The sequence below is a fragment of the Felis catus genome, chromosome B2 (assembly GCF_018350175.1).
Source record: "Felis catus isolate Fca126 chromosome B2, F.catus_Fca126_mat1.0, whole genome shotgun sequence".
Taxonomy (NCBI): domain Eukaryota; kingdom Metazoa; phylum Chordata; class Mammalia; order Carnivora; family Felidae; genus Felis; species Felis catus.
The window spans coordinates 31,712,564-31,723,636 of record NC_058372.1 but is presented as its reverse complement, the minus strand read 5'-3'; the positions used below and the strand labels follow the sequence as shown (position 1 = coordinate 31,723,636).

The 11,073-nt window shown below is 40.6% G+C and overlaps 1 protein-coding gene across 5 annotated transcripts; it reads left to right on the top strand.

Moving 5' to 3' along the window:
- The first annotated feature begins 948 nt into the window (after window positions 1-948).
- Window positions 949-10,796, top strand: LOC111560441 (HLA class II histocompatibility antigen, DO beta chain-like). 5 transcript variants are annotated; one of them, XM_045057366.1, is made up of 6 exons: window positions 949-1,137; window positions 4,320-4,601; window positions 5,059-5,340; window positions 5,814-5,924; window positions 6,178-6,209; window positions 8,654-10,795. In XM_045057366.1, the coding sequence occupies exons 1-6, from the start codon at window positions 1,011-1,013 to the stop codon at window positions 8,822-8,824; spliced, it is 1,005 nt and encodes a 334-aa protein (XP_044913301.1). In that variant the 5' UTR covers window positions 949-1,010; the 3' UTR covers window positions 8,825-10,795. The 5 variants fall into 5 exon arrangements, with proteins under 5 accessions (XP_044913301.1, XP_044913304.1, XP_044913303.1 ...); XM_045057369.1 differs by having other exon boundaries at window positions 950-1,137; window positions 4,320-4,589; window positions 5,137-5,340; window positions 8,654-10,796; XM_045057368.1 differs by having other exon boundaries at window positions 953-1,137; window positions 4,320-4,589; window positions 8,654-10,786.
- Window positions 10,797-11,073: the final 277 nt, after the last annotated feature.

Here is an 11,073-nt window from a genome sequence, read left to right as displayed (position 1 = left end):
TTTCAGTTTATTTATTTATCTTGAGAGAGAGAGAGAGAGCGAGAGAGCGAGCGAGCGCTGGGGAGGGGAAGAGAGAGTGAGAAGGAGAGAGAGAGAGAGAGAGAGAGAAAGAATCCCTACTTGGGATTCTCCCAAGGGGCTGGGATTCTCCTCAGCACCCTCCGCGCTGAGGGTGCGGGACTCGAGCTCACAGTGAGATAATGACCTGAGCCAAAACCAAGTGTCAGACACTTAACCGACTGAGCCGTCCAGGTGTCGCTCACTTCCAACACTCTTGAAGGACTGTTTATATCTGCTGCCTTCATTTCCAATTTGCTCTTTACTCTTTTGAAATATTGCTTCTACCTTTAACACTCTATGTCCCAATGAAGGTTATTGGTGCTCCACTAATTATATAACACAATAATGTTTCTTATATTTTATCTTCTGGAACATTTTTTGCACCTTTTTATTCTTTTAAGAATTCTCTCTTCATTTTACTTTTTGTGGCCCTCTCTTGGTTTATGAGAAATCATACTCTCCAGGTGATTCTCAATCTCTTCTGTTTCTTCTCTGATAATCACTTCATTAACTCCTCTTAGGGCAAATGCTTCCGAATGCTGTCTACTTTCTGCTTTATTTGCACACTCCATTGACAACGTCAACCACACCACAGGAGGAAGAGACTCATTGGTTAGAAGATAGCAGAATGCATAATAAACAATCCGTGTAGTTCTTCTAGGATCACATATTATGTACACTATTTAAAAAAGTTTTTTTTTTTCACAGCCCATTTTCCACATACCTTAAACTACTGTCAGTGATTAAGCAGGTAACCGATTCTTGAGTGGTATAACACAACTTTATGGAAGTAGTCTACCTAGCATCTGATGATGCAAAACTCTTCTATCGTAATTGGTTATCAGTGTGAAGAGTTTCCAATCCTGAGGTGGGCAGGAAAGTATTCATACTCTTAATAAATATTTTTTGACTGAGTTTTGCGGGGGGTATGCCCCATTCTGAAGAAGTTGATGATTTTACTGTCTCACTTATTTTTTCCTTCCAGAATGCGTTCTGGGTGGGTTTCCTGGATGGTGGTTCTGCAAGTGAGTGTAATCAGGCTGGATTCCTCCATGACTCAAGGCAGAGACTCTCCAGGTAAGAACAGAGCATTTTTTTTTCCAGGTGTGCATGCAAGAATTGGCATGGGGGAGGAATGCCTTTCCCTGTGGGTCCAGGCTGCAGACCAGACTAGAATTGGCTTCTGGCTTCAAAGTGTTCTTTCCTTTGGAAGAAAAATAAGGCTCTCTCTTTACCACACACAATGTGGGAAAAGGGACTTCCTGTACCAGAGCCGCAGATTCAAGGAGTAGGGTGTAACAGGAAGAAGGGAAACATTTTGTCTTGCTTAGGGCCCTTATTGTGTCAATGTCTGTCTCAAGAACTGTATAAACTGGAGGCAGTCTGAAAATAGCTGCCAGTTGTTTAGACAGGAGTTTGCTCTGATGATTGTGACCGTTTTTATATTTATCCAATTGAGATACACGTGGATAAAAGAAATTGGAAACAAAGTTTCTTCTTTTGGCATTTGTTAACCCCAGTTTTGAGAAATAAGAGAAGTTGAATGCATTATCCTCAGACTGTCCCCAGGCTACTAAGTACATGTATTTATTGCTGTTATTTTTCTAGCTGAGGAGATAGGCTATACAGACATGAGGCAATATTGCACCCTGAAGACATATTTATCAGCAGAAAACGGGATGTGATGTGCTAAAAACAGAACCTGTTTGAATGTCAGTTTCATTAACTACAAAAGAGGAACCAACCTGGGAGGGTGCGGTGGGTGGAAGATCTTTGTTCTTCAAGAATAGAAACCTCTCTGAGCTCATAAACAACACAGATGAAGAAAAAGTCAGTGCAGATCTTAAATCTGACACAAATCTGACTAAAGAATTATTTTCTTTTTCTGATTTAAACTGTAAGAAGGAAGAGCATTGGAGGTTAGAGCTGACCTTAGCTACTAAGAGATGAGTATGGCTGGCCCAGGAAGGATTCTGCCGTCCTTACACTCCACTCAGTAGCTCGCAGAGGAGGAGCTGAGAAATGAGAGCAAATTGACGACTCGAGATCAGTAACTACTATCCTTCAAGCCTTAGCTCATGCTGTTTCTTCAGGGAGGTCTTTTCTGGCCAACCTGCATTATTAACCCATTTGAATTTCCTTTTTTTTTATTGTTGTTCTCAAGTGCACAGAATTGCATTAATCTTACCCAAAGAGTTCACAGCACTTTGTTATCATTTGTCTGTGCAGGGACTCTCTCCTCTTCCCTTGTCTCCATTTTCACACCCTCCTTTCCTTAGGGAGCCATTCTAACATGTCTTTAACTATGGGGTGGCCTTTAAGAATATTTAGCATTGTTTTTCACATGTATTTAAAAATCTTAATAAATGTCATTGTGCATTAAATCACATTCTGTTTCTTTTCTGTCCAAACACTATGCTTTTGAGCTCTCCTTCAGTGTCGTTATCAAAGGAAAGCAGGTCAGGGAGGGTAAGTGGTTCTATGTAAAACCATCGGATATAGAACTAGAACTCAAGTCAACTGGAACATAACCCAGGGCCATTTACCAATTTGTTGTTTAAAAATTTTCAGATCTTCAAATCTACGAAGTGTCTTAATCCATTCTGGTGACTGCAACAAAATACCACAGCCTGGGTGACTTATAAACAACAGAAATTTATTTCTCAGAGTTCTGGAGTCTGGGGAGTCTAAGATCAGGTGTCAGTATGGCTGTGTACTTATTTATTTATTTATTTATTTATTATTTATTTTTAATTTTTTGCTTATTTTGAGAGAGAGAGAGAGAGAGAGAGAGAGAGGTGACCAGGAGAGGGGCAGAGAGAGAGGGAGACAGAATCCGAAACAGGCTCCAGGCTCTGAGCTGCCAGCACAGAGCCTGATGAGGGACTCGAACTCACAAACCATGAGATCATGACCTGAGCTGAAGTCAGACACTTCTCGACTGAGCCACCCAGATGCCCCAGTATGGCTGTGTTCTGATGAAGACTCTCTTCCTGGTTCATAGCTGGCACCTTATCCCTGTGTTCTCACGTGGTAGAAGGGGCTTGAGATCTCTCTGGAGCCTCCATTATAAGGGCTGATCCTATTCATGAGAGAGGGCTCCACTCTTATGACCCAAACACCTCCCAAAGGCACCTCCTACTGATAATATCACCTTTGGGGGTCAGGATATCAACATAAGAATTTGGGGGCAGGGGCACAAACACTCAGACCATAGCACACTGTGTGTTCAACAAATAAGAATGATCCTTTTTCTTACCTGTGAGGACAGATTACATAATTTTTGAATGTGAAATTACATTGAAGAATAGCAGAGTAGACAGTGTATGAAACAATATGTAGCTCAAGCTAATCACTATTGATATCAGTAAGGTGCTCTGAAAGTAGAAAATTGTAACAGACCATGGAATTAGATTTTTTATTCCACCTTTAATGGCAGTATTTCATGTAAAAATCCCCAAAGACGCTTAAGCTAACTGTATATTTTCTATCACCATGTTGTTGTAGCTACTGGTATGGTAGGTATAGTGCCAACGATACTGATAGCAATATTAATCTTTGAGCCATGGATTAGTATTATTTTACTTAACACCAACAAAGGTAATTAAATCATTACCTTATTAGAGCCAACAGAGGGGTGAAGTCTTAGTAAAAGTGCAAGGGGAAAGGTCCAAAAGGAAATTCTTGGAGAAAACCCATAGTGAGTGAAAAGTGGAAGGGGTTAATTTCACATCAAACGTGTACGGAGTCTGAATTTCTTTGCCCAACCTCCATCACTCCTTCACTCTGCTCCAGAGGGAATGTATCGAATGAACCTGCCATGGGCAAGAGTGCTGTTGGATTACTCCACATGGGGATGGATCTTTTTGACTTGATAACAAAGGGAGTTAAAGTCTTGGGCTTCTGAAAGCTTGGCTTGGAGAAACCAAGCACAGTGTCAGCAAAACACAAATGGTCAATAAATGTTTGTGGAATGAATGTTTATGTCTCTTCGGACTCTCTTTTCGGCTTGCCTTTTTGGGATTACACATCTTCTGTTTGGCTGGCCCTGTAGGATGGATCTCAGACTGCTTTCCACCATGGATGTCTCTTTGCTAAAAGGAACCAGATGTGGCCCAGGGGAGAAGAGGCCACTTTGACCTATTTACTGAGGTCAAAAGCCTCTTCTCAAATCCGTGTGTTCTGGCATAATTTACCACGTATGGGTTCCTAAAAGTGAGGGTTGGTTTGTTTATTTATTTATTTTTTTGGATTTCCAGAAGATTTTGTGATTCAGGCAAAGGCTGACTGTTACTTCACCAATGGGACAGAGAAGGTGCAGTTTGTGGTGAGATTCATTTTTAACTTGGAAGAGTATGCACGTTTCGACAGCGATGTGGGAATGTTTGTGGCATTGACAGAGCTGGGGAAGCCTGATGCTGAGCTGTGGAACAATCGGCCGGATATATTGGAGAGGAGTAAAGCTTCTGTGGATGCACTCTGCAGACATAACTACAAGCTGGGTGCACCCTTCACTGTGGGGAGAAAAGGTGAGGTGGAAGGTGAGGTCTTGTGAGGAGATTCCTGAAGAATCTCCTACATGTGAACGTGACCATGGGCTTTACTTCCTCATGATGGGCAATTTCTTGCTTCAGGATAAATGGCTTGTAAGCAGGGGAGTCTGTATATGTTCTGTCCCTAGTTGTGATTCATTAATTATCCTTACAGGTCAGGTTACTGGGGTCTTGGTCCCAGACCCCCCCAAATTCTCAAAGACTTTAAGCACTAGTGGGCTCTAAAATAAAGGGGGTAATTGTGGGAGTATCTGATAAGGCCTAACTCATCCTTGGGGCATTGACATACCCAGTTTCTGAATCTTGGGGGCAGAGATTTCCCCACATTTCCAGTTTCCACCTGGGTGATGTGAGAAGATTAGGGGAAGAGATTGTCTTTCAAGGAACCCTTGTCCTGGCTTAGTGATTTTCCTTCACAATGTCTCATGTTTTTCTCTCTTCCCAGTGCAACCAGAGGTGGCGGTGTATCCAGAGAGGACCCCATCCCTGCAACACCACAATCTGCTGCTTTGCTCTGTGACAGGTTTCTATCCAGGGGACATCAAGATCATGTGGTTCCGGAATGGGCAGCAGGAGAGAGTAGGGGTCATGTCCACTGGCCTTATCAGGAATGGAGACTGGACCTTTCAGACAATGGTGATGCTGGAAATGACTCCTGAACTTGGAGATGTCTACACCTGCCTTGTTAATCATCCCAGCCTGCTGAGCCCTATTTCTGTGGAGTGGAGTGAGAATCAGCTTCTTGTATTTTCTGGGCCTGACTCAGGTTGATGCTGACTCAGCACACGGCCTGCGTTATCTCTGCATTCATCTTGGTCCCGATAGTCGTTCTTCTTTCCCCTGATCTGAGGGGTCATGGAATTCGGGTCCTTGGGTTAGGGTGGGAGAAGACACGACAGATATCTATCCTTGTATCTGCCAAGAAATAAGGAGGTCTAATCACCTCATCACTTATTTCCAACTTTGGGAACGAGTATACTCTGATAATTTGTCTTAGTATTTTAGGGGGCATTCTTATGGGCTGCAAGATTCAGTAACAGGAACTCCATGGGTGCAAACCTTGGCTTCAAAGAACCATATCTAAATGTATTTCTTCTCTAGATAGCATTTGATCTGATGTCCAGAATGGACTCTGAGATTTCAGGAAGGCACGCCAAACATTGGGAGCTTTTTACTAATTTTCAGACCTGTTTCCCATAGGAGCTCAGTCTGCATATTCTTGGAGAAAGATGCTAAGTGGAATTGCAGCCTTCCTGCTTGGGCTGATCTTCCTTCTGGTGGGGACTGTCATCTGCCTCAGGGCTCAGAAAGGTAATGAGCCTCTCAGGATTCCCCTGTCGCCTGCCCCGTGGCTTCTCCCACTTCCCCTAACTTCAAAGATGTGAGGCAGGGAAAGCTGATTGTACTTCTCAGAGGTCACCATGATAGTCTTTTCTGAATCCAGAAACATTTCAGGGGGTCATCAGAGCTGGAGTATTGATATTTCAGTTCATCCCTATCTGTCAGGATAATCACAACATTTGGTCCTAACTAGAGGCATTCTATTTCTTTCCTCTCATTCCAGGGTATATGGAGACACAGTTGTCTGGTGATGAGGTAATGTCTTCTTCCTTGTCTTTGGGTGGCCAATTGTTGTCCCTGTGCTTTGGCCAGAGGGAGAGGTCTTGGGGATAGGGTGTGAGGGTGGCTTTGGCTGGGTGGTGCTGGGTGCTGAGTCTCTGGAATGGGAGGGTGGAGTCCCTCCTGAAACTTTGATCACTATTCCTGCAGGTCTCAAGAGCAGTTCCCTCACCATAGCCACACTAAGGTCCCAATCAGAGCTTCTTGCCCTGGAGGCTGAAATAGTACCGAATGACTTGAGTCCAAATGACTAAGTAAAGGACTCTCATGAGGTCCATGTTCTGGAGCTACTTCCATGAGTCCTTGGAGGAGTCCTGACTTGATTCTAGAGTTCTGTTTTCTGAGATCATCTCTCATTCGTCTGCCCTTCTTCCTCCTTCTTGCCTGTGCCATTAGTCCCCATTTCCAAGGATAGTGTGCAGAAATTCCCACCAAAGCTGACTCCCACCAGCCCCAACCTGCATACCTCCTATGGTCCAGCCCTAACCTTGTGAGTTATCCTCATGTCTTCCTGTTTCCAACTGCACTCTCCACTGTCTCCAGAAGACAAATGCTCAGAGGCACTGTTTCCTTTTCACCGTTTTTTATGACCTTTTTTATTGTAAAATAAAACTGAGGAACAGATAACCATACAAAATGTAGAATTTAATGAATTATTTAAGGTCAAGAAATAGAACTTTACCAGTCAGGGCAGGAGTCTCCCTGTGCCATAGGCCAATCAATCCCCTCTCCCTCCTCTCAAAAGTAATTATATTCTGGGAGGCCTGGGTGGCTCAGTCAGTTAAGTGTCAGGCTCTGGATTTCGGCTTGGGTCATGATCTCACGGTTCATGAGATTGAGCCCTGCATTGGGCTCTGTGCTGACAGTGCAGAGCTTGCTTGGGATTCTCTCTCCCTCTCTGTGTTCCTCCCCTGCTTGTGCTCTCTCTCTTTCTCTCTCAAAATAAATAAACTTTAGAAAAAAGTAATTGCATTCTGTTAATCACTTTTTAAATTTTTTTTTAACATTTATTTATTTTTGAGAGAGAGGGAGAAACAGAGTGTGAGCAGGGAAAGGGCAGAGACGGAGGGAGACACAGAATCTGAAGCAGGCTTCAGGCTCTATGTGTCAGCACAGAGCCTGATGCAGGGCTCAAACCCAGGAATCAGGAACCATGAGATCATGACCTGAGCTGAAGTCAGACACTTAACCGACTGAGCCACCTAAGGGCTCCTTAAATATTTTTAAAAAATGTTTATTTATTTTTGAGAGAGAGAGCACAAGCAGGGGAGGGGCAGAGAGAGAGAGAGAGAGAGAGAGAGAGCGAGATTGAGAGGTAGACACAGAATCTGAAGCAGGCTCCAGGCTCTGAGCTGTCAGTTCAGAGTCTGATACGGGGTTCGAACCCATGAACTGGGAGATCATGACCTGAGATGAAGTCAGACACTTAACCGACTGAGCCACCCAGGTGCCCCAGCTTAGTTGTCTTTTATGTCTCATACTTTACTATTTCTCCTCCATCCCCTTTGCCCCCCTTATGACTAATACGTTGAAAAGCCTGAGACATTTGACCTACAGAGTTTTCCATAGTCTGGATTTTACCAATTGCATGCATCTGGTGCAGTTTAGCATGTCCTTCTGTCCTCTGCATTTCTTGCAAGTTGGCAAATGGATGCAGAGGCTGGATAGACAGGTTTAATTTCTCTGATGAGTCTGTAGGTGGAGGTGTGTTTTTTTACCATGAGGCCCAAACTGTCCAATTGTGTCTCTTTTTACGGTGCATTCACCTTTGGTGCTCATTGCCTAGGCCCTTGAATTCACTTGAATTCTACCAGTCCTTCTTTGTTTATATGCTTCATTGCTTCTGTAAAGAGACATTTCTCTTCATTTACTGGTGGGTTGCCCAGTGATACAGTGGAAAGAAAGGATCAGTGTTTTAGTTCTTTTACTTTTTTAATTTTTAAGTTACTGAATTTGTTTCCTACTATTACCCAAAGGTGGGCAATTAGGTTCTACTTTTTATTTTATTTCTTGTATCATTATAAACTCAAGGATTTAAATGTATTTGATGGATTTTAACTCCTGGCGGTTTTTAGCCACGAGTTCAATCATATCATCCTAGGTGCATGGAAACTTCTTCAAGTGGCTCCTGAGTCCTTTTGACACAAGTCTTTTGATCATTTCTTTGTTATCTGCATGCCAAAATGTTCCAGGTTTATTCTGTATGTTTCCCGCTCAGACCTGAAATCAGCCATTGTTTTAGAAAGCCCTGGATGATTTTAGTGGGAAATGTCACTAAGACCATAAGCGGGAGTTAGGAGTTCATCACTATATCAGGTCTTTTTGGTGGAAGTACAAATGTTTATATGTAACGTTCATATTTATAGAACCACAAAGTTTATGTATATACAAATAAAAAATTAATCTCTTCTATATTACAGTTGTGTCTCCTTTCTTCCACATCAAGAGTTCTGGTTTTCAAACACACAGGGAGACCTACAATTAGAATATCCACCTTTACTCATTTGCTTTTCCTGAATGAACACACACAGCAGTCTGAGGATGATGATACTTGTGCTACGACCACCAAAATGATTACTGAAAACAGTTGATATTCCTTTTGCCTCTGTTCTCCTCATCATCCTTCCTTTTTATAGTTGTCCTATATCTATGTTATGGATCATACACCATTTCAGAAGATACTTGCTCCCTTTTTAGTCTTAGTGCTGTGAGTAATGACATGTTTAATGATGACTACTATTCCTTATGTCAGTGTCCTTTAAGTGCAGTGGTGCTCCAGTTGTGGTCTATGGACTCCTGGAGGTCCCTGAGACCCTTTTGGGAAGTCCGAAAGATCAAAACTATTTTTATAATAATAATAAGATCTTATTTACCATTTTCACTGTATTTGTACTGATAATGCAAAGTTTACAGTGGGTAAAACGTTTGGTGCTTTAGTACAAATCAGGGCAGTGACACCAAATTCTATAAGCAGTCATGGCATTCTTGACTGCCATGCACTTGCAGTGAAAAACCCTCAAAAGTGCCAGTTTCACTTAAAGATAGCCTTGATGAAACAATAATAATCATTAGTTTTTACTAACTCTTGAATCTCAAGTAGGCACCTTTTTAATATATAGTGTGACAAACTAGCATTTCTGCTGCAAAGTGATGGAAGGGCATTTATTTTGTGGAAAAGCATTGTGTAATTGCTTGAGTTGTGGGTGAAACGAGCCACCTCTTCTTTTTTTAATGGACTGTCATTTTTCTTGAAAGAATGACTGACAGACACAGTATGGTTATTTGGCCCTGGATATTTGGTAGGCATTTTCTCAAAAATAAACAGAAGAAGAATGCCACTTCAAAGAAAATGATATTGACAATGAAAATTAGATTTTCCAGAGAAAATCAAAATTTTGGACAACTTGTGTTTGCCACAGGTTCCCCATAACAAAGGTTTTTGGATGAGATTGATGGTGATATTACCAAATACGATTTTTTTCATATTGTTTAGTGACCCGTGTCAACATTTTGGAGATCCGCATAATCCTGTGGACCCCCTTCCAAATGATCAATGCATGATACTGCAAAATTATCACGGATAGAAGGCCCGCTCAAAGCACAAGGTAGACCAATGAATTTTAACATAACATAACATGAAAAGACCACTGATAAGATTTCAGATTCCACATTGTAACTAATTTGTAAAGATTTATCATTTGTTGAGTTGTAGTATCTTATCAAAGAAGAATATACACAATAGCTGAAAGGCTATTAAAATTCTTCCCCTCTTTCCTATTACATATCTGAGTGCAACCACATTTTCTTCATGCATTTTAACTAAAACAACATATTACAGGCTAAATGTAGAAGAATACACGACCAAGTGAATCAGTACTAAGTGAGATATTAAAAAGATTCTTTTAATGTAAAATAATTCATTTTCTCTCACCATATTTTTGTGCTAGAAGATATAGCTACTTTTCATAAATATGTTATTTATATTAATATATAATGGGTTTATCACTGTTCTTTATACAAATGTTAAAAGTTTTTCAGTTTTAATTTCTAATGTGATGAATATTGCTTCACATAACCCATATAAACTAAAGCTCTTTGGAGTTCTTAATAATTCTTAAGAATGTAAAGGGGTCATGATACCAAAAGTTGTGAACTACTGATGTAATCATTGTGGTTGTTTGAAGCTCTTTCTTGAGTTACTTGCTAAGAAGAGCTCAAGGAAGTCCTTATATTTAACAGACTTCCAGTCAGTTTTGCTGGATATAAAAAACCTTCGTTCCTATTTTCTGCTCTTGAATACCTTAATAATGTTACTGCATTTTCAGGTAACATTGCTATCAAAAAGTCTGATAATAACCTAATTATCAAGTCAGTTATTGTTTTTGCTGAGATGCCTAAGTAGCATTTTCTTTTTCTTTAATGTCCAGAAATTTTATTAGAATATATCTTGGTTTTGGTCATCTTGGTGAGTTTCTCAAATAAGCCATATAGTCTTTCAATATATGGCTCAATCTTTTTTTTTTTAATTTTAGGAATGTTTTATTGAGTTATATTTTTTAGTATTTTCTTTTGTTTCCTTTTTAAGGAACTCTTACCATTTATATATTAGATTTTTTTTTGCATATCTTCAATATTTGTAATTTTCTTTTGAATTCTTTCTCATTCCTTTTTTTCTTTAAAAAAATGTTCCTTTTTACCTTCTTTCTTTCTCTTGAGGCTTTCATCATTGTGTCTATTTTGTTCTTTTGTTCTTTCTAGTTTAGCCTTCATTTCTGAAGTGGATTTTAATTTCATATTATCTCCTGAGTACTGTAACCATATTTCTAAAATTTTAAAAAAT

Bases quoted from the DNA above. Each gene is read 5' to 3' on its own strand.
- LOC111560441 (XM_045057366.1), top strand. From the start codon at position 1,011: ATGATTTTACTGTCTCACTTATTTTTTCCTTCCAGAATGCGTTCTGGG. The intron at 1,138-4,319 runs GTAAGAACAGAG...TTGGATTTCCAG, and splicing joins TCAAGGCAGAGACTCTCCAG to AAGATTTTGTGATTCAGGCA. The intron at 5,341-5,813 runs GTGAGAATCAGC...TGTTTCCCATAG, and splicing joins CCCTATTTCTGTGGAGTGGA to GAGCTCAGTCTGCATATTCT.